This window comes from Gouania willdenowi, chromosome 18 (genome assembly GCF_900634775.1).
Source record: "Gouania willdenowi chromosome 18, fGouWil2.1, whole genome shotgun sequence".
NCBI lineage: Eukaryota > Metazoa > Chordata > Actinopteri > Blenniiformes > Gobiesocidae > Gouania > Gouania willdenowi.
The window spans coordinates 16,307,979-16,326,414 of NC_041061.1; the positions used below are offsets into that span (position 1 = coordinate 16,307,979).

Here is an 18,436-nt window from a genome sequence, read left to right on the forward strand (position 1 = left end):
AGCTAATTATCCATCTAAAAAGTGTCAGAATCAGTTCATGTGTGCAGACAAACAATAAAACCCCAGTGAAATGGAGGCGATCACCACAGCGTGTCACTTCTTTGTCTTTTTCTCTGCTCCCAAAGGATAAATCTATGTCAGCTTGACTCCGTCACTCCACACACTTTAATTCTGGTCACATTCACACACTGTCTGCCCCTCCCTTCTCTGTCTTATTTGACTGTCTGAGTTTCCCTCCTTTTTCTTTTTCTCTCCTCCCTCTGGACTCCTGTGTTTACTGCTCATCTCGTTCTCCTCCAGCGGAGTACGGAGACGTGTCTCACCGTCACCGTCATGGCTACCAGTAGCTTATTGTGGAAATCCCAGCAGCGGCTGCGTTGTCGAAAACCAAGAGGAGAGTTTGAATAAAATATATACAGAAGAACCCAAATAAAACACATACACAAACTAGCATGCTGCACTCCCCTCTCTTTATTATTCTCATGGGCTGTAAAACAAATGAGGAAACCACAGTGGAGCAGTTTATTGGCCTGCAGTTCTTGTGGTGGTCATGCTGGTGTTTGTGTGTGTTTGCAAGAGCACGTAAATGTGCAGCAATGAACCCCTGCACGCGCTAAAATTGTAATGGTGCTTCTTAAGTGGCCAGGTTGAAGCTCAGTAAATGCTGATGAAAAGTAAACAGAAGAGGAAAGTTGACCTGATCTTATCCAGCCACATTTTTTTTTTTTTGGAGTCGTTGAATTTTAAAATAGCCGGGGCCCCACCCTGGAGCCAGGCCTGGGGTTGGGGCTCGAATGCGAGAGCCTGGTGGTCGGGCCTTTGCCCACGGGGCCCGGCCGGGCCTAGCCCGAATGGATGACGTGGGCCCGCCCTCCTGTGGACCCACCATCCGCAGAGGGATCCGTAGGGGTCGGGTGCAGAGAGGACTGGGTGGCGGTCGAGGGGGGTTGCCTCGGCGGCCCGGTCCGCGTCCACAGCTTCTGGCTGTTGGGACATGAAAATAGCAAATATCTGTTGCGTTCATTCCTACTTTATTTCCCCCCCAAAGTCTACATTTGAAGTTTGACAGCCTGATATTTCCATGTCAGCTGCACTTTAAGGACTCCATCCCAGTTTGTTTGTACGTTGTCTTTCAGCACAGCATGTTGTCAAAGTTAGAATATTCCATCATGTTCTTTTCTAACCAAATGTTTTATTTTGCCCTCAGTTGCACATTGTTGAGTGGGTTTTTTTTTTATTCTTCCGATTTATGTCTGACCTACAGCTCTACATTGTTGCACTATTATCCATGTTAATATTTATTTTTGTTTCTACTGTCTGCTCTTGTATTATGTTGCTGCAAAAGTGAATTTCCCGACTGGGGATCAATAAAGCAGTGTTCTATTCTAGTTTTTACATCTTTTTTTCAATTTGTTTTACCAAGTATTGTATCATATTGGGCTAGAAGCATCTACTGACTACATGTGACATATCCTGTGATAACAGAAACCTCACATTTATCACTATTCTTTAGTTGATCCTTGCAGCTCATTGTAATATATGTATGTTAATGCGACAAAAGCATTCAAAAAGGGGCATTTAAAAGAATCTAATGGGAGTTACTGGCTCTTAAAGTGTCTGATGAGGAAATATTGCCCTTGGAAAAATATAGTTGAGGACCCTTGCTGTACATGGCCAAAAGGATACTGCAGCCTAGAGGTTCTCAACATGTGGGTCAGGAACCAAAAGAAACTCTCTCCGTCCCAGTGGGTTGCAAGCATTTACATATGCAAAAACATTTATTTTTGAAGGGGATTTCTTTATGCAATAAAGTGCTGAAGATGCACACTTGCACTCAGAGGTTTTACTCTTTTAAAAATGCAGTTTTTAAATCTTTTAAAAGGCAGTTGATTGATTATAAAATGTAATATTTCCCTTTCTTCTCTGTTGAAAGGTAAGCAAAGTAGAATGTCACACACAGAGAAACACACACTTTGAGCATCACCAGTCAAGTTTTATTTCAACTCCAATCAAATAAAAAAAAAAAAAAAAAAGAAAGAAAAAGTTTGGTCTTTGTAAACATTAATACCTTTTTTAATATCATGTCTTTTGAGCTTTTTAAAAATACTTTACTCTGTACTACGACATTTCCAACATCAACACTGTATTCAGAATGAGTTTAATTCATGCATCGACACACTTATGAGCGGAATGATCTAAATCAAGTGTCCACACGCGCGCCCACACACTCACACATATACACACACAGTCGTATGTTACTCTGCTCAGCGAGGGATTTTTTCTGTTCACAGACCGTCAGGAAGAAACAACACAAAAAAAACCAACAAAGATTATAATAATGATAATAAGGATGGAGAAAACACCTTAAATACAAAAGCACTTTGTGACATCATAAATAGGGCGGCATCAGCATAAAGTAGAAAAATACAGACATACAGAAATAGTGGAGTAATAGACAGGCTGAGGACGGAAAGAAAGAAGAATAAAAGATGAAAAAAAAAAACAGAACAATAGTCCAAAGTGAGACACACACCTATTTTGCAAACATTTGTTTAGATCTTTCAAAAATTCCTTATATCAATATTAGACTATCCAATCATGTGTACAATATACAATAATAGTACCGCCTCAAAGACTTTTATTTTAATAATTAATCAAAAGAGGACATGAAGGAGGAAGTTATGTAATGGTTGGCTGTCACTCGTTTCCTCCCAAGCAACAGCCAATCAGTAAACAGCAAAATTTCAGAGTGGAGACTACTGTTGGATGTTGACAGACGATGCATCATCCTTTCATATAATTCACACACAAAAGTTGCTAGAGCATCCTTCAAGCAGGGCATGGCAGAAATACAACACAGGCATTGGTCACTTGGGAACATTCAGTCAAAAAAACCAAAAACAAACAATAACAAAAAAAACAAAAAAAAAAACTACATGCAATTAACACATATTCCCTATTTTTGAGCTGCAAAACGTGGCTGTTCTTCTCTAGTGAATGGTCATTTAAGTAGAATTAACAGTATTCCCATTTAAAGACGTAATCATTATTGAAACAAAGCAGACAAGGTGAGAAATAAGGGATAAATATGACAATGTTGATGTAAAATATGTATTCCATCGACACCCATGGATAAAAAATACAAAACAACGAATAACTTCACACACCAAAAAAAAAAAAAAAGGTGAAAAAAGCCACATCCCTCCCAAATTAAGACATTGTAAACAAGCTGTTATATAAATTACACCAAATTATTCCCTAAATTTGATTAAAAAGACATTTTTGACTGAAATAATATTAACAATAACTCTACAATGAGGGAAATGAAATATATACAGTATATACCCTACGGGAGTGTTTGGACATGATCCAGTTAAGGGTGAAGGGTCAGCAGCCTTGACAAGCTTTAGTTGGACACACACACACACGCACACGCACACACAGAACAAGCAAACCTGTTAGGAAATCCTCAGCACCTGTTCCCCACTCTAAATGGACAGCCAGATCAATAATACACCATCTTTCTGTTTCGAGTTGTAATCTAACTGTCACTGTCACACAAACAGACAACAGACAAGGAGAATCCAATTTTAAAAACATTTCTGCAGGGGGTCAGGTTAACTTTGGGATTCCTTCATCTAACATGAGGGACTCACATCTTATCATCTTATAAGGAGATTACAAAGGCACAGACACTCCAGGAGACGTGGACACGTAAACAAAATGGGGAGGCACGGGAAATGCGAAAAAAAAAAAAAATAAATAAACATGCAGAAAAGATGATGAAAAAGATGATGATGATGATGAGGTTAAAGCAAAGACAAAAGTGTGAGAAATGACGCAGGAAAAAAATGAGAAACACACACACACATGCTGTCCCACATACACCTACAACAGTCAAGAAGACATCCACGTGCAGATATATGGTCGCTAAGCAACAGGCAAAAGACTAAAAATATTGTAGCATCTCTTCACCCACTTAGTAAGCATGCACACGCACGCACAAATATACACACACACGCACGCGCACACGCACACACACACACACACACACACACACACACACTAGGTCGTCCTCCAGCGAGGCCTAGAAACCTTTAAAAAGCCGACATTTCTAAATCCGTCCTGGTATTCTTGTGTTCCTGTGGCGTCAACAGCGTTATTATCCCTGCCCACACATTCTTTAACTGGTAACTGTTACAGAAGCTTAAGTCATTGAGAAAAAAGAAAGAAAAAAAAGGAGTGCAGCCTGCCAGGCGTCCTGCAGGCACAACAGGAGGAACTGTGCCACTACAGTCTGTTAACAACCAGCAACAGGCTGATGACCGTTCCCACTGACAGCTCCAACCTCAACAAAACCCTTTTTTAATAATCTCCGTGCATTGAAAATTAAACAAAAGCCTCCACCATGAGAGCATTATTTTAAGTAGCAGAGGATGGACTACATATTGTCCACCTGTTTCCTATAGGGGCACTACTTCTTGATTATGTGCACAACTTCCTGTGTGATGAAGAAAAGTAAATGTATCAATACACAAAAATAAAGAATACTTAGTTAACCTAGTTATTTCAGACAGTACAACCAACATTACGGATTAATTGGCCACTTGCTATTTCTGTGACCATACAGGAAGTTGTGCCTATAATAGAATCAATAAATACCCTATCACAGGGGTGTCAAACTAATTTTAGTTCAGGGGCCAAATACAGAGTGGTTTGATTTCAAGTGGGACGCAGATTTTATGCAGGAAAATTTCAATGTTATTATGCCCTAGTTTGCACTTCCATGTATACATGAAATACAAAAGATGTAAGAAAACGACAATATACAAACAATAAGAAACAGATGTCAGGGTCTTCATTTAAATTTTCTTGATTTTGTGACACATTTCTATTTAATAGAATGGACTAAATTTTACGAATGTCATTGTTATTATTGGTTTGTAGAATTTGTGGGAGTTGATGCTCAGAAACTAATCTAGATCTTTTAGAAAGCAGCTTCTTGCATGGGAGCAAAAAAGATAAACTATAAGTGATGCAATGGAACACAATCCATCAGAGAATTGAGCTCTTTAGCTTGTTTCTCCCTTTTATCCTATGGTGGGCCATAGTATGAGTATAGTAGATTTGTGTTGTAGTTGGAAACCCTAGCAGAGAGGTGAACTCGTTCTATCAATGAAGGAACGCGTGATTAAAAAGCATAACTATTAAAATTAGGATGAAAATGAAAAATGAAAAAAGTAAAAACAATGTTGGCGGTGAATTGTTATTTTCTCTGTCCCACCTTTTCTCCCGCAGAGGGAATAACAGGAATCTAAATGACTGTTTTCCCTCATGAGTGTTTTTCCTTGAGGTGCAGCATGGTGGGCAGCTGTGAGGAAATCAGCTGCCGTCGCTGCACCTTGTCTTCCCACATTGCTGCTAACAAGGAGAAGGTGTTTTCTTAACAATCCAACCCTGACAGGCCATATGCTGCCCCCAGTTTGTCCAGTTTCACTTCACCTCTGAGTAGGATGAAGGTAAAAAAAAAAAAAAAAAAAAAAAAACCCACACTAGTTAGGGCTTTTACACTTTCTCACACTTTGCTTTAAGTCGTGTGATTATTCAGCTTTAACACAGACCTCCACATAACCACTGTACCATACAAAATAAACCGCACAGTTCTACCTATAAAATATACTAGATCACATGTAGCTTTTCGAGAGTACCTGCGACGTAAAACAGCATCAGGAAAAATTCACAGGTTGATGAAACTGTCGTATCTTTGGATGCCAGAGACTCGTCCGGTGCTGTACAGAGCATCCCACTCTTTTTTACACTTTTTCCCCATTGTCTCATTAGTTTTTCTACACTTCCATGAGTTCCCTTCAGAGGAAACAGTCATGAATACTTCTCGGAGTTCTATTTAGACAGAAAGACTCCAGCACAAATAGAATATCAAAGCTTTTCACTATAGCGGTGAACGTTTCGATCATTTACATTGAGAAACAACCAGGTACGCGGTTTGCTTTGTCTTGCTTAATCTTCATTTTCATAGTGCGTTTCCTGTTAGTGCGAGTAAACGGCTTGATTGGTGCGCTCAAACCATCACAGATCACTGTTACCGTCCGTTAATCTTCAAGCTTGTCTTCATTTTTTCACAACACTTTTTGATACAATTTCACGGAAACAACATCAACACGTGACGTGACTGAGATGTTTAGAAAAAAGAAAGAGGGGGTTGTAAAAAGGGGGTGGGGCATCGGGTTGACTCCACTGTAAGGTTGATTGGCTGCGACTACATTTCAAAGTCAGTTTTACAACAAAAGGAGCTGAAAGTATAAGGCAAGGAGGAAGGACAAGGAAGTCGTGGTTGTTGGAAATGTACAGTGAGTGTGTGTGTGTGTTTGAGGGCAGAGGGGCATTTTGCACAGTGTATCCAAGAAGAGAAAAGGTGTGTGTGTGTTTTCATTGATAAAACACGGATATAGCTGGAGTTCAAATGTTAAACGAAGAGTTGTTGCAACAGCATCCAAGAGAAGCTCGAGAACGTGGGTCTCTTCCTCTTTGTTGTTTTCTTCTTCTTTGTTTTCTCTTTTCTTCTATTTTTTTCTTTCATTTTTCTATCACTTTCACTCTTTTTCTCCTCAGATGCCATCAGAATATCTTCATTCATGCTTGACTCACAATGCACTAACAGCATTTACCTAAATATGGACTCTTTCATAAATACTTTGCTTTATGCCACATTAACTTTAAATAAGAAGTTATCCCTTAAAATGTAATATGTAATGTACATGTACTGAAGTAGCTTTTATAAAGATATGCATTTTTTGAAAAGATAAAATCTAAAATATGCTTCTAAATGCCCTACAGACTTTTCCATAAACAATATTTATTTCTCTTTGACATATCTTTTCCCGTCCTTTCACATCCATGCTTGTCTTATTCTCTTTCTTCATCCTGGCAGTGAGCATCCCTCCTTCTCTTTTTAAAACCCTGGTATATGGCAGTAGGCCTCCAGTGAAGCCAGCATGATGTAAATAAGCCACAGTGAGACGAACATCATTGCCGTCAGCAACTTGCAAGTTCGCGGCCCTCCGAGCTCTCCGCCTGCTACCGATGCCCGTCTCCGGTAAAGCAGCGTGAGTACAGCGATCACGGCCAGGATGGTGAAGAGGGTGACGGAGAAGGCCAGGCTTCCTGGGTTTACTTTGAAGGGTTTGCCCTTGGAGCGCCAGGCCACTGCAGCGATGGTCCACGCCACGCCGATCCCCAAGAACACATTAACCGCGTTAGAGCCGGTGACGTTACCGATGGAAGCGTCGGCGTACTGGTCCTGGATGGCTGCCACCTTACTGGCAAATGTGTCTGAACGAGAGAAAACAGACAGTGTTTATTAAATTAGTTTCTCCTTTATGAAGGAAGGTGGAATTCAAGTGTTTCTCAACCTACTTCACGTGCTTTACTCAATCAGCTCAAACAAACCCAAACACGCAATTTATCATCCATCCATGCATCCATCTATCGGTTAATTTATTCATTCATCCATTCATCCATCCATCCATTATCACTCCCTCACTATCCATCCATGCGTCCCTCCATCTGTTCACCTATCCACCCTAGCATCATCCATCCATACATCTATCCATCCATGCGTCATCTATCATCCTTCTATGCATTCATACGTCCATCAATCAATGCATCCATAATTTATCCATCCATCCCTCATCTATCCATCCATGCATCCCTCCATCTGTTCACTCATCCACCCTTGCATCATCCATCCCTCATCTATCCATCCATGCATCCCTCCATCTATTCACCCATCCATCCATCCATCCATTCATCCATCCATCTGTCATCCATCCCTCATATATCTATCCATCTATTCAAGCATCCATCATTTATCCATCTATCAATCTATGCATCTATCCCTTGACCTACTCATCCATCTATGCATCCCTCCATCTAACCATCCATCAATCAATTCTATCATCCATGTATCCATCAATCTGTCATCCATTTATCCATCCATCGATCCTTTCATTTATCCATCTGTTAATTTATCCATTCATCTATCCAACCATGTATTTATCCATTCGTTGGTCTGTCCATCCACCCACTCAAACCAACCAACATCCACCCATCTATTAATCCATTAAAGGGGACATATCATGCTAAATCCACTTTTTTAGCCCTTAAATGCATTTGTTGTACATTTAGATTGTTTAGAAGCACAGAAAGTTCAAATTAATCTCTTCAGGTGCTCTGTTGATATCTTTATATTCTGTTTTGGTCATATTTTTCAATCTGTTTCAATTTTTCGATTCTCTATTACGTTTTTTGAACAATAACGTCAGCGGAACGACCAAATTAGGACTTCGACTCCAGGCCCAACGCTTCGAGCAATCCGCCATTTTTATTTCTCTGCTTCAGCAACCTCCACCAGTATAAAGAAGGATTTGCCGAAAGACTTTGTCTGATTGAGGGTTCAATTCCTTCTATCTTTGGAGACGACGAACAGAGCACTTCGGTAAGCTGTAAAAAACGCTAAAAAGTGTGATGATAAGACGTCCCTGTCATTGTTTTGTTAGCATTAGCAGTTGCACCGTCTTCATATGTTAGCGCTGTGTGCTCGTTTTAGATCCTTGATGATATGCCTAAATTCAAATCAAGAATACGTTAGAATATGTTTCATGTCTCTGAAGGCCACCCACATAGTGCTGTGGAGTAATATGTGCGAGAATAAAAGTAAAAAAAGAGGGGAAAAGGTGAAGAAAAGTCAAGATAAGAAGGCACTGGGGACTGGTTTGTGTCAAAAGAAAAAAATAGACCCTAAAAGTTTTAACACGAAGAGACGATGAATCAGAAGCAGTTAGGAGATAAAAATTTCATAATCACACAAATCTGCTTTTTGTAGCATCTATTTTCAATCCAAAATATCAGCAACAAAGTACACCTCATACTGGTTATGCATCACTTGGTTTATTGTATTGACCAAAACAGACCTATCTTGTGTTGTCCTTAAATAACACACACAAGTCTGGTGTCAGCATGGAAAAGCCTGGTGCACCGAAGGCTGAAAACGCTTTAGGTGAACATCAGCAAGCTGTTAGGTTAAATTAAATAAGAAACACAGAGGCTCAGATCTCAGGGACCAATGGAGAAACAGCTGCCAGTTTTTTCTGAATTTCGTAGCTCTTTTCTATTTTTAGACAGAGTGGCAAATTGAGACCCGTATCTAATTTTTCTGTAAGAGATAAGCTCAAATCTATATTTCAGAGGGAAACATATTACTGTGGGAGGGTGTTCTGTAAAAGTATTGTTGTGATTGGTTACTTCATTGTGTTAGCACTGCAAAATGTACCAAGGAAAGGGATAAATTAAAATGAAATTGAGTTAAATTAAATTAACAAACATTACGTTACAGTTTGGTTTGTAGATAAATGGAAAAATAGGAGTTTAAGACTGAATTCTAAAGTGAAAACTCTCACTTCTCCTGGAGTCTGCAATCTCAGACTTAACATCAGTGCACATATCAAAGTCTAATCCAGGTTTAAAAGAACCAGACAACCACTAATTAGCTGTACAGACTCATTAAACAGTCAAAAACATTTCACAGGCGACAGTTTCCTTTTAGCATTCACCTGCTAATTCCACAAATCTGCTAATTTGGTGAAGAGTGGCTCAATCAAACTTGTCTAAAGTCTATTTCTGATGTAATCATTTTGAAATACTTTTACGAGAATGGAAAAGAGCAGAGCTGATGTGAAGGAAAAGGGAAATATGCGAGAAGCAGAGGCTTCCAACATACAGAGATACACCCTACATCCCTTCTCCATCCTCAGCAGGGGTGAAGCCAATCCCAGAGGACTAAACTTTAACACACAGAGGAAACATCAGCTTGGAAAGAACTTGAATAAACCCAATGGTCGAGGTAAAAGCAAAGTCACTGCCCTCCAGGCCACAGGAAACCTTAGTACAGCTGCACACGGGCTCAGGATGATAAACGACACGATTGAGAAAAAACATAAAATCCATTTGGAGGAGGAAACGTGGCGTGGCGTAAACTAATGGACACAATAATCTATAGAAGAGTGAACATCACAGAGTACGGAAAGTAAGTTGGAAGGAGGAGAAACAAAGATGTAAAAAAGTAAGAGAAGAGGGCAGAGAAACAGCATTCAATACGAAACATGAGACGTTTAAACAAGTTTGTAGTAACAAGTCAACGTTTCCAGTTTCTGATCTGCAGGCTTTACAAGGCCGGAGCACAAATGAATACAAACACTGCTTTCCAGCGATCTTGCAGAAAAACGAATAAATAAATCATAAGGAATGGGTGGTAATAAACGGAGGGGTACGAGAAATGCGGAGTGCGATTGAATTAAAGCCTTGGGTTGGTGCGTCCCCTCTCGGGAGGGACAGGATCATACTGAAGGCTTTGATCGAGCAGGAAGGCTTTCCTTTTCAATTTGGACTCTTGGCTGAGGTTAAAAGGAGGAGGAGAAAAAGGAGGATCAAATCATCTGCTTTCATTTGTTTGGCTGTGTATCTCTCTCAGTTCTTCCAGAGAGGGTAATACACTGCTTAGTCCATGACTGGAAGCAACGTCTTATATAAGAGCTTTGGGACACTTTAAAACTCAGAAAACTGAGATTGTAACAACTCTGCACCTTGAGGGTGTTAAACAAGGCTGTCTGTATCTGTGGTTAAGAAGATCTGTTGTCTAATAATGTTGAAAGTTACTCGACGCTAGTGTTGTGTTCAAGACCACACTATCCGAGACCAAGACTTGCCCGAGACCAGAATGCACTGAGACCAAGACAAGACCAAGACTTTCGGGAGCCGAGACCGAGTCAAGACCAAGACCGAGACAAGCCGAGACCAAGACCATAAACATTTTTTTTTTCAATTTAAAAAAATCTATAAATAAATAAAATTATGACAAGGTTCAACAGTTAAATAACATTCTGTCTTTAATTTTAGTTTATTTTGGATACATTTGACGGACAAAAAAGGTGCCTGCAAAAAAATATTAAAACTACTACTGCTACTGATAAATTCACAATTATTCTACATATTTGAAAACAAGATTTTTATGTCAGCTGAATGTACAGCAAGTGTTTAAAAGTATTTCTGCCAAGAAATAATGATTCTTGATTCTGATCAGTTTGAAAAAGCCTTTACACAGGTTATTTTTATTAATTCACTTAGTTGATATAGTTTAATTTGGTTGCTGTAATGTAACTAGGATATTCAATTAACAAAGGTTTCCAGCTGTAACTGTAAAAGTGAAACTTTCTGAAATAAAACTACAAACAAGTTGTCATCAGTCTAAAAAACATAGAGCTACAGGTAGATGTGAAACTAAATAAAACAAACTCAAACCCTGGAAAAGTCATGTGACAAATTAATCAATAGTTCTTGTTGAGAATTATTATTATTATTCTGGATACAGTGGAAACAGAAACTATAAAAAATAGTTATATTGTGAACATGTTTATATTGTGGGGAACATATTAGTCTGAAGCCACAAAAAAACACCACTTTAAAAAGAAAATAGACTAATATAAGACCTCTTTACAGTTATTTGAGTCATTCTGTGCTAGTGCAACTCTGCGGCGATGACGCGCTGGTAACGACATAAACCAAGATGGCGACGGCCCGGACTACAGCCAACATTATGTAATAAAGCCTTAAAAGACATGGATATAATGAAAAGAGTGGATGGACAGATGCATAAACATGCAGACTTTCACATGGACACACACGGACTTATTAAACACACACAGACTTATTAAACACACACAGACTTATTAAACACACACGGACTTATTAAACACACACGGACTTATTAAACACACACAGACTTATTAAACACACACAGACTTATTAAACACACACGGACTTATTAAACACACACGGACTTATTAAACACACACAGACTTATTAAACACACACAGACTTATTAAACACACACAGACTTATTAAACACACACGGACTTATTAAACACACACAGACTTATTAAACACACACAGACTTATTAAACACACACGGACTTATTAAACACACACAGACTTATTAAACACACACAGACTTATTAAACACACACAGACTCATTAAACACACACAGACTTATTAAACACACACAGACTCATTAAACACACACGGACTTATTAAACACACACGGACTTATTAAACACACACGGACTTATTAAACACACACGGACCTCAGTACACACGGTAAACAGAACAGGCTTCACCGCCCGGCTGGCACTAGGACCCAGAAGCAGAGTAAGTGCGTCCCCTATCCAGCCTTCACAGGCTGTAATATCATCAGTTTATCATTTTACCAGTTGTTTTGATTGTTTTCTGGAGTTTTACTGGGATTTTTACCGGTGATTAGTTCATATCTCCCTTGCGCTCCGCGGTCCAAACTGACACCGTAGCCACACACGTATGAGTGTGTCACATACGTCACTCAGTCACATTAAGGAAGGTTGTGGTCATTATACGGGGTGGATTAAATAATGAATAAAGGATTGTTTTATCCCGTTTTTCTCCGTGTTATTATCACATTATAAAACAGTATAAAAATAGCAGGAATTAGTGCTGGTCTCGAACGGTCTTGACGGAAAATCCCGAGTCCGGGCAGCCCGAGTCCGAGACAAGACCGAGTCAAAATGCTTCAGAGTCCGAGACCTTTAAAATTTGGTCTCGAGACCGGTCTTGACCACCACAACACTACTCGACGCATTGTAGCAAGTCGTTACATAGCTTGGACAGCTCTGTACCCAGCCTAAAGGACTCTACCGTGAGCAAGAATCTGATTTTGAGGAAAAAAGCTCTCCCACTAGGGGTGTGCATTGCTATGAATCTGACGATACGATGCAATTCACAATTTGCATGCCACAATACGATATATCCCAATACTACACAATGTGATATACATTGCAATATATCGCCATATCAATAATTACAAATTTCACCTTTACAAGTACAAAATGGTAAGAAATGCATTTCATTTATTTTTTTTAAACTTGCGAGAACAAGGAAATGGTAACTAGCTGTAATCCGAGTACCAACATCAAAAACAAGTGGTATGTTTATCAAACTGTCAAATCAAATTTAATAAAAAAGTTACACTTTTGCTTCTACACCAGATTCAGATTCTGTTAAATTCTTAAATTCCTAAAAAAAAAGTAACCACATACATCCATAAAAGTGCCCACTATATTTATGATATTACAGTGCAATCAACTTCCAAGCTCAAATGCATTGAGGAGTGAGGTAGTTTAAAGGGGGGTCTCTTGTAAAAATCACTTTTTCAAGCTTTATATCATGTTAGTGTGTCAATATCTCCTGAAAAACATACCTCCAGTGTTTCTCAGATTGATTCACGTATTTTTGAGTAATCGTTAAATCTCCTGCTACCAGTCATTTTCCTGCTGTTATGCTCGATGGGACGAGGCTCCGCCTTGGGGACGAGCCTCTACGTTGGGGACGAGGCTCCTCCCCACCTCCGATGCTCTCTTCCTTAGTTCAGCCCACAGCACCCGCCTCTGCAGATTTAGTTTTTAATTTACTTATTTTAAATACTTTTGTAAGAAACCCATGGCTTATGTTGTCTGTGCTCATGAATGTACGCATTCAAATAAAAATAAAATACAAAAGTAAATAAAACTGGGACCCCTCCCCCGCTTCCAGCTCTGTCAAAACAGCTGCAATCACAGCAAACAGCTGAGAGACAACTGTGTGTCGATCGGTTTACTCTGCTCACTGTAGTAGCTGCCTGCCATTAGTTTTTAAAAATGCCATCAGCAAGAACATTTATTTTTGGATGCGAAGAAAACAGCCCTCTTTTGGATGAAACAAGTTCATCTTTGGAAGCGGCCCTCGTCCCAAAAGGATCTGTTTGTTCCAGGCACTTTTCAAATGACTGCTTTAAAACAAGAACTTATTTGAAAGTAGATTAATAAGTACAGTGACACTAAAAAACAATGCAATCCTTCCAAGTAAAGAAGACTACTTCTTCAGAGCCATCAGCAGCACGGGTAAGCGTAAGCGTGTGTGTGTGTGTGTGTGTGTGTGTGTGTGGGTGACAGGGAAGAGATCTCTGTCCGTACGTTAGCATCCCTCACTTTGATAATCATTCTAATGTATTGTAACGATGTAAAAATGTAGAAAATAGCCAAATACAGCGCACATAAAAACAAAAAAGTAAACAAAATCCATGCGTGTTTGTATGAGTACTGAAGGGGGAGTGTTCATGGGCGCGTTAGACAAGCTTGGAGTTTCTTAAAGAGACAGAGGCGAAATCAGAGCGTCAGGAACTGTTTGCTACAGAGGGAAATTTCTTTTAAGTTTTTTTTTCATTATTGCTGCATTTTCACTGACACCTAGTGATGCATATGTTAGTGCAATTAAATTGTTTTTTTTCTTTAAAAACATGATAAAAAAAATCGACTTCGACATTTTCTGGATTGATACGATAATCACGCGCTGAAATATTGCGATATATTGCCGAACCGATTTTTTTCTTACACCCTTATCTCCGACCCATTCCTTTCAAACATACAGTAACTTCTCACCTGGCACTGACGTTCCCAGCGCCACAAACACCACAGCTGTCACAGAGTCCTTCAGTCCGACCGTGCAGCCGAAGTGCGACGCCAGATCTCCGGTGACGGCGGTGAGCACTCCAATAAGTGAAATGGAGACAATGAAGCAGGCCCAGCCATTCCAGTACTCTGTGGGCGGGACGAAAGCGAACAGGACCTTCCAGAAAACTGTGAGAAAGTGCATGATGTAGTCGAAGCAGGAGGGCAGACGCTCCTCGCCGCTCTCCTCTTCATCATCATCTCCTGAGGGAAGACAAATGTAATATGTAGGGATAATAATTCAATTATAAAGACTTGTGCAGGTGGAGGCGAAATGTAAAGTGTAGAGTAAAGATGGTCTTTTATTATCCAGGCTTTGGCCAAATCAGGCCAACAATGCCATTTTCACAGAGTTTATTTCCCCATTCCTGCTTTGGCCCTCATTTAATTCATTTAAGTTATTTTTTGTGCATAACTGTACTAAAGTCATCAAAAACCCTCCTTCAAATCCCTTTAAGAGACTGTTTAAAAATGTCAAAGTCTTATGCTAATATTTTGGTGCTAAACATAGAGCAGCCCACCACTCTGGAATCTGAGCATTACTCCACATAGTGTCAGAGACTGAAGACAAAATAGCAAACACTATTTACAATTGGCTCATCTGTTGCCCTGTATTGTGCCCACAGAAACCTAAATTTGTCTACAAATGAGATGGGTAATAATTAGTTTAATGTAACATCAATACCAAAAGCACAATGACGCTGGCATGGACTATACAAACTATGCAAAGGGATAATAAAATCGTCAATTCAGCATATCCCTTTCAAACTTGAGTTTTTGTGCTTTTTTTTTTTTGCTTCAATTAGGTATCGAACATGTGCTGCGAGGCCAACACTTGTGCCTCTTTGCCAGTTAATCTGTTATTAAAAAAATATATGCTGACTTTTTTGGCCTCCCGCATTGACTATGTTAAATTATGCTAACAGACTATGGGCGGTAGCTTCATATTCAGATTCAAAGTCGAAAAGTGGCCCCAGTCTCCTCATCAATCAGCCTCGGGAAAACAGCGAGAGGGATTGGATTATTACGGATATGTCAAACCAAGTATCAGTTAAATAAAGATAAATACAAAGATATGATGTGTGGGTGTTAGCATTACCTGCACTGACAGTAACCGCGCTGACAAACTGCTCCCTCCAGCTGCTGCTTCCCACCACCAATGCCAGGTTTGTCTTCTTGATCAACTTATCCACTGTACTCTGTAAGCACACACAAACACCCATGCACACCAGCACACAAAAGCAAACAATGCACACCAGCCAAGCAGAAGAAGAAAGACACAACACTCATGACGTTAATTCAGTCCCACAGATAGAGGAAAAGGTTGATCCAAAGCACTACATTTTAAATCTCCATTTAGATAATTGCTTGTCACTATCACACAGGGCTTATGTAAAGGCAAATGTCTATTGATGACAAGCTATGAATATGATGTAACGTTTTACAGAAGAAAAAAAACAACAATAAAAGAAGTTGACGCAAAGGTCCTAAAAAAAAAAAAGCCTGTATTTTAGAGGTGGGATTAAAACAAGTCCCAAACTATTCCCAAAGCAGAGAAACAAATTAAATATTTATAGATAGCTGCCTGAATACTTGCACTTGAATGCTTGAATTCATAACATGTGCACAGTTGAAGGCTAGTCAACAAGGACTGCATGCATAGGAAAGATGGATAACCTGTCTGGCCTGCCTCAAGAGCGTATTGACTGCTTGCTGCACACACACAAACACCCACACACATGGACACGCACACAAATCAACAGAAACAACACAAATGAAAAAATGGTTACATAATATACAAAACATATGGAAGTGAAGTAACACAATGGAATGAAAGCTAAGACACAAAAATGCGATTCATATCCAAATGACGGTAAACACTCATCACTAGGGATGTAACGATTAATCGTAAGGCAGTTAAAAATCGATTCATTGGTATCACGGTTGATATCGATTTTCTGAAAATTGAATCGCAGTACTTTTTTTAACCAGCAGAGGGCGCAAGTGTAGGAGGCGGGCGGAGTCCGCTAATACTTTCTTTCTGGCTGCCTTTTACTCTTAAATATGTTAATAAATGATTCATTGCCCCTTTAGCACCGAAAGACTATCTGTAATATTACTTGAATATCTGTAAAAGTCACGTTTTTCTATTAGCTCTGTCTGCTAGCGTAGCTTCTCTTCTTCACTGCAAGATATCTGCATGCCAACCGACCACTGTATTACCAGCGCCCTCTGCTGGTCCAAACTAATATGTGGGTAAATCATTGCAATCACGGTTTTTTTTTTTTTTTAAAGTCCAATTGTTAAGGCACAAAATACATTTTCAGTTGCACTTTTAAAAAGAAAAATAACTATTATGCAGTTTTGCATTGTTTATTATAGAACCAGAATTTAAATTAATAGGCTTCATTTTCATTTGTGTTATTCCTTTATTTATTTAATTCAAGATTTATTTTAGGTTAAATTGCATTGTTTTGAATTGTTTATCAAGGAATTCTTTTGACAATGAAAAATAAAAGGAAAATAGTACCGTATTTTCTAGTTTTTTTCCCAAAAAAAACATTTGTCTACAGTCCCATTTTGTAAAATAAATCGAGAGAGAATCGTATCGTGAACCCAGTATCGTGAATCGGATCGTATCGGGAGTTGAGTGAATCTTTACATCCCTACTCATCACTTCTCTTAAATTCAAGAAAACATTCTGGGTTGCAATTAGTTTTAGCTATTTACAAAAACTAAAAGTAGACACACACAACACATGGACTGACCTTGAACTCGTACGACTCCTCAATGACCACTTCAACCTGAGTGTGTTCACCCAGACTGGGGCAGCCCATCTTAGCCACCTCCTCCTCCTCTGCTCCCACCAAAGGTTTATTCTCATTGGAGTCCCCTGTATGACCATGGAGATGATGAGCAGAGCATGTGGTGACAAGTTAAGTGCTGTGAATTACTGATTACAAAGCTCAGTGCTACTTTTTAAAAACAATAACCAACACACACATACATGCACAAAAAGTTAAAAAAAAAAAAAAAAAGTCATTGTACGTATGTGGGAATGCAGTCAAATAACTTTTTAGGTAGAAGTGAGAAACGCAACATGTTGGAATACTAATTATTCATAATGGCTCTATATAATTGGAAAAATATGGTGGTTAAAACAAATGTTGTCTAGCTCACCTTTGGAAAAAATAACATTCATCCATAAGTCAAAGCAATTTCCCCCTGGGATTAATACAGAAATTCTGATATTGATTCTGAAAGTAACATACAGTATATTGAAAAATATTTGGGTGCCCTTTTGTTGACTTTATTAAGTACTTGGATGTTTCTAACGACTTGAGTAATTTTTGAATATCTTGCAGTTTTGTGGTTTGTTTCGTTTATGTGTTATTTTTGGGTTATTTTAATTTTGTTATTACTTTTTCTTTCTATATTTTATAAATATTTGTACAAAACATGTGATACTGAACTGCTTTGCAAGTATGAGTATAATTGAAAGTTGTATCACTGTGAATAGCCCCATGAAAAAATATTCATGGGAAAAAGAAAGAAAAAAAAAATGAAGTTAGGATGAAAAGATCTTGGCACAAGACACACCAATGTGACACATAAGCCTCCCAAACTTTCAAGAAGTTTTCAAATCTTGTTCTTAACCTATATGTATTTTTTTTTCATGTTTAGATTTTAGGTAAAAATGGAGTTGAACATAGGCAGAAAGAACTCAAAGCGATCTGCAGACGCCTCTGAGGATGCCTGGCAGATGATAGTCAAAACATGTCAGGAGATC

The 18,436-nt window shown here is 39.0% G+C and overlaps 1 protein-coding gene across 4 annotated transcripts in view; it reads right to left on the reverse strand.

The window, feature by feature from the left end:
* Nucleotides 1-702: 702 nt before the first annotated feature.
* The window catches only part of slc8a4b (solute carrier family 8 member 4b), a 161,125-nt gene continuing 143,391 nt past the window's right edge, over nucleotides 703-18,436 (reverse strand). Inside the window, exons 15-19 of one of the 4 annotated variants that reach the window (XM_028473878.1) lie at nucleotides 17,415-17,539; nucleotides 16,324-16,359; nucleotides 15,746-15,845; nucleotides 14,578-14,850; nucleotides 703-984 (exon numbers count right to left, since the gene is read on the reverse strand). In XM_028473878.1, the coding sequence (XP_028329679.1) occupies nucleotides 704-984; nucleotides 14,578-14,850; nucleotides 15,746-15,845; nucleotides 16,324-16,359; nucleotides 17,415-17,539 (815 nt within the window). In that variant the 3' untranslated portion in view covers nucleotide 703. Of the gene's footprint in view, nucleotides 985-6,139; nucleotides 7,351-14,577; nucleotides 14,851-15,745; nucleotides 15,846-16,323; nucleotides 16,360-17,414; nucleotides 17,540-18,436 lie in introns of those variants that run through there. The other 3 variants (XM_028473875.1, XM_028473877.1, XM_028473876.1) reach the window with 3 other exon arrangements.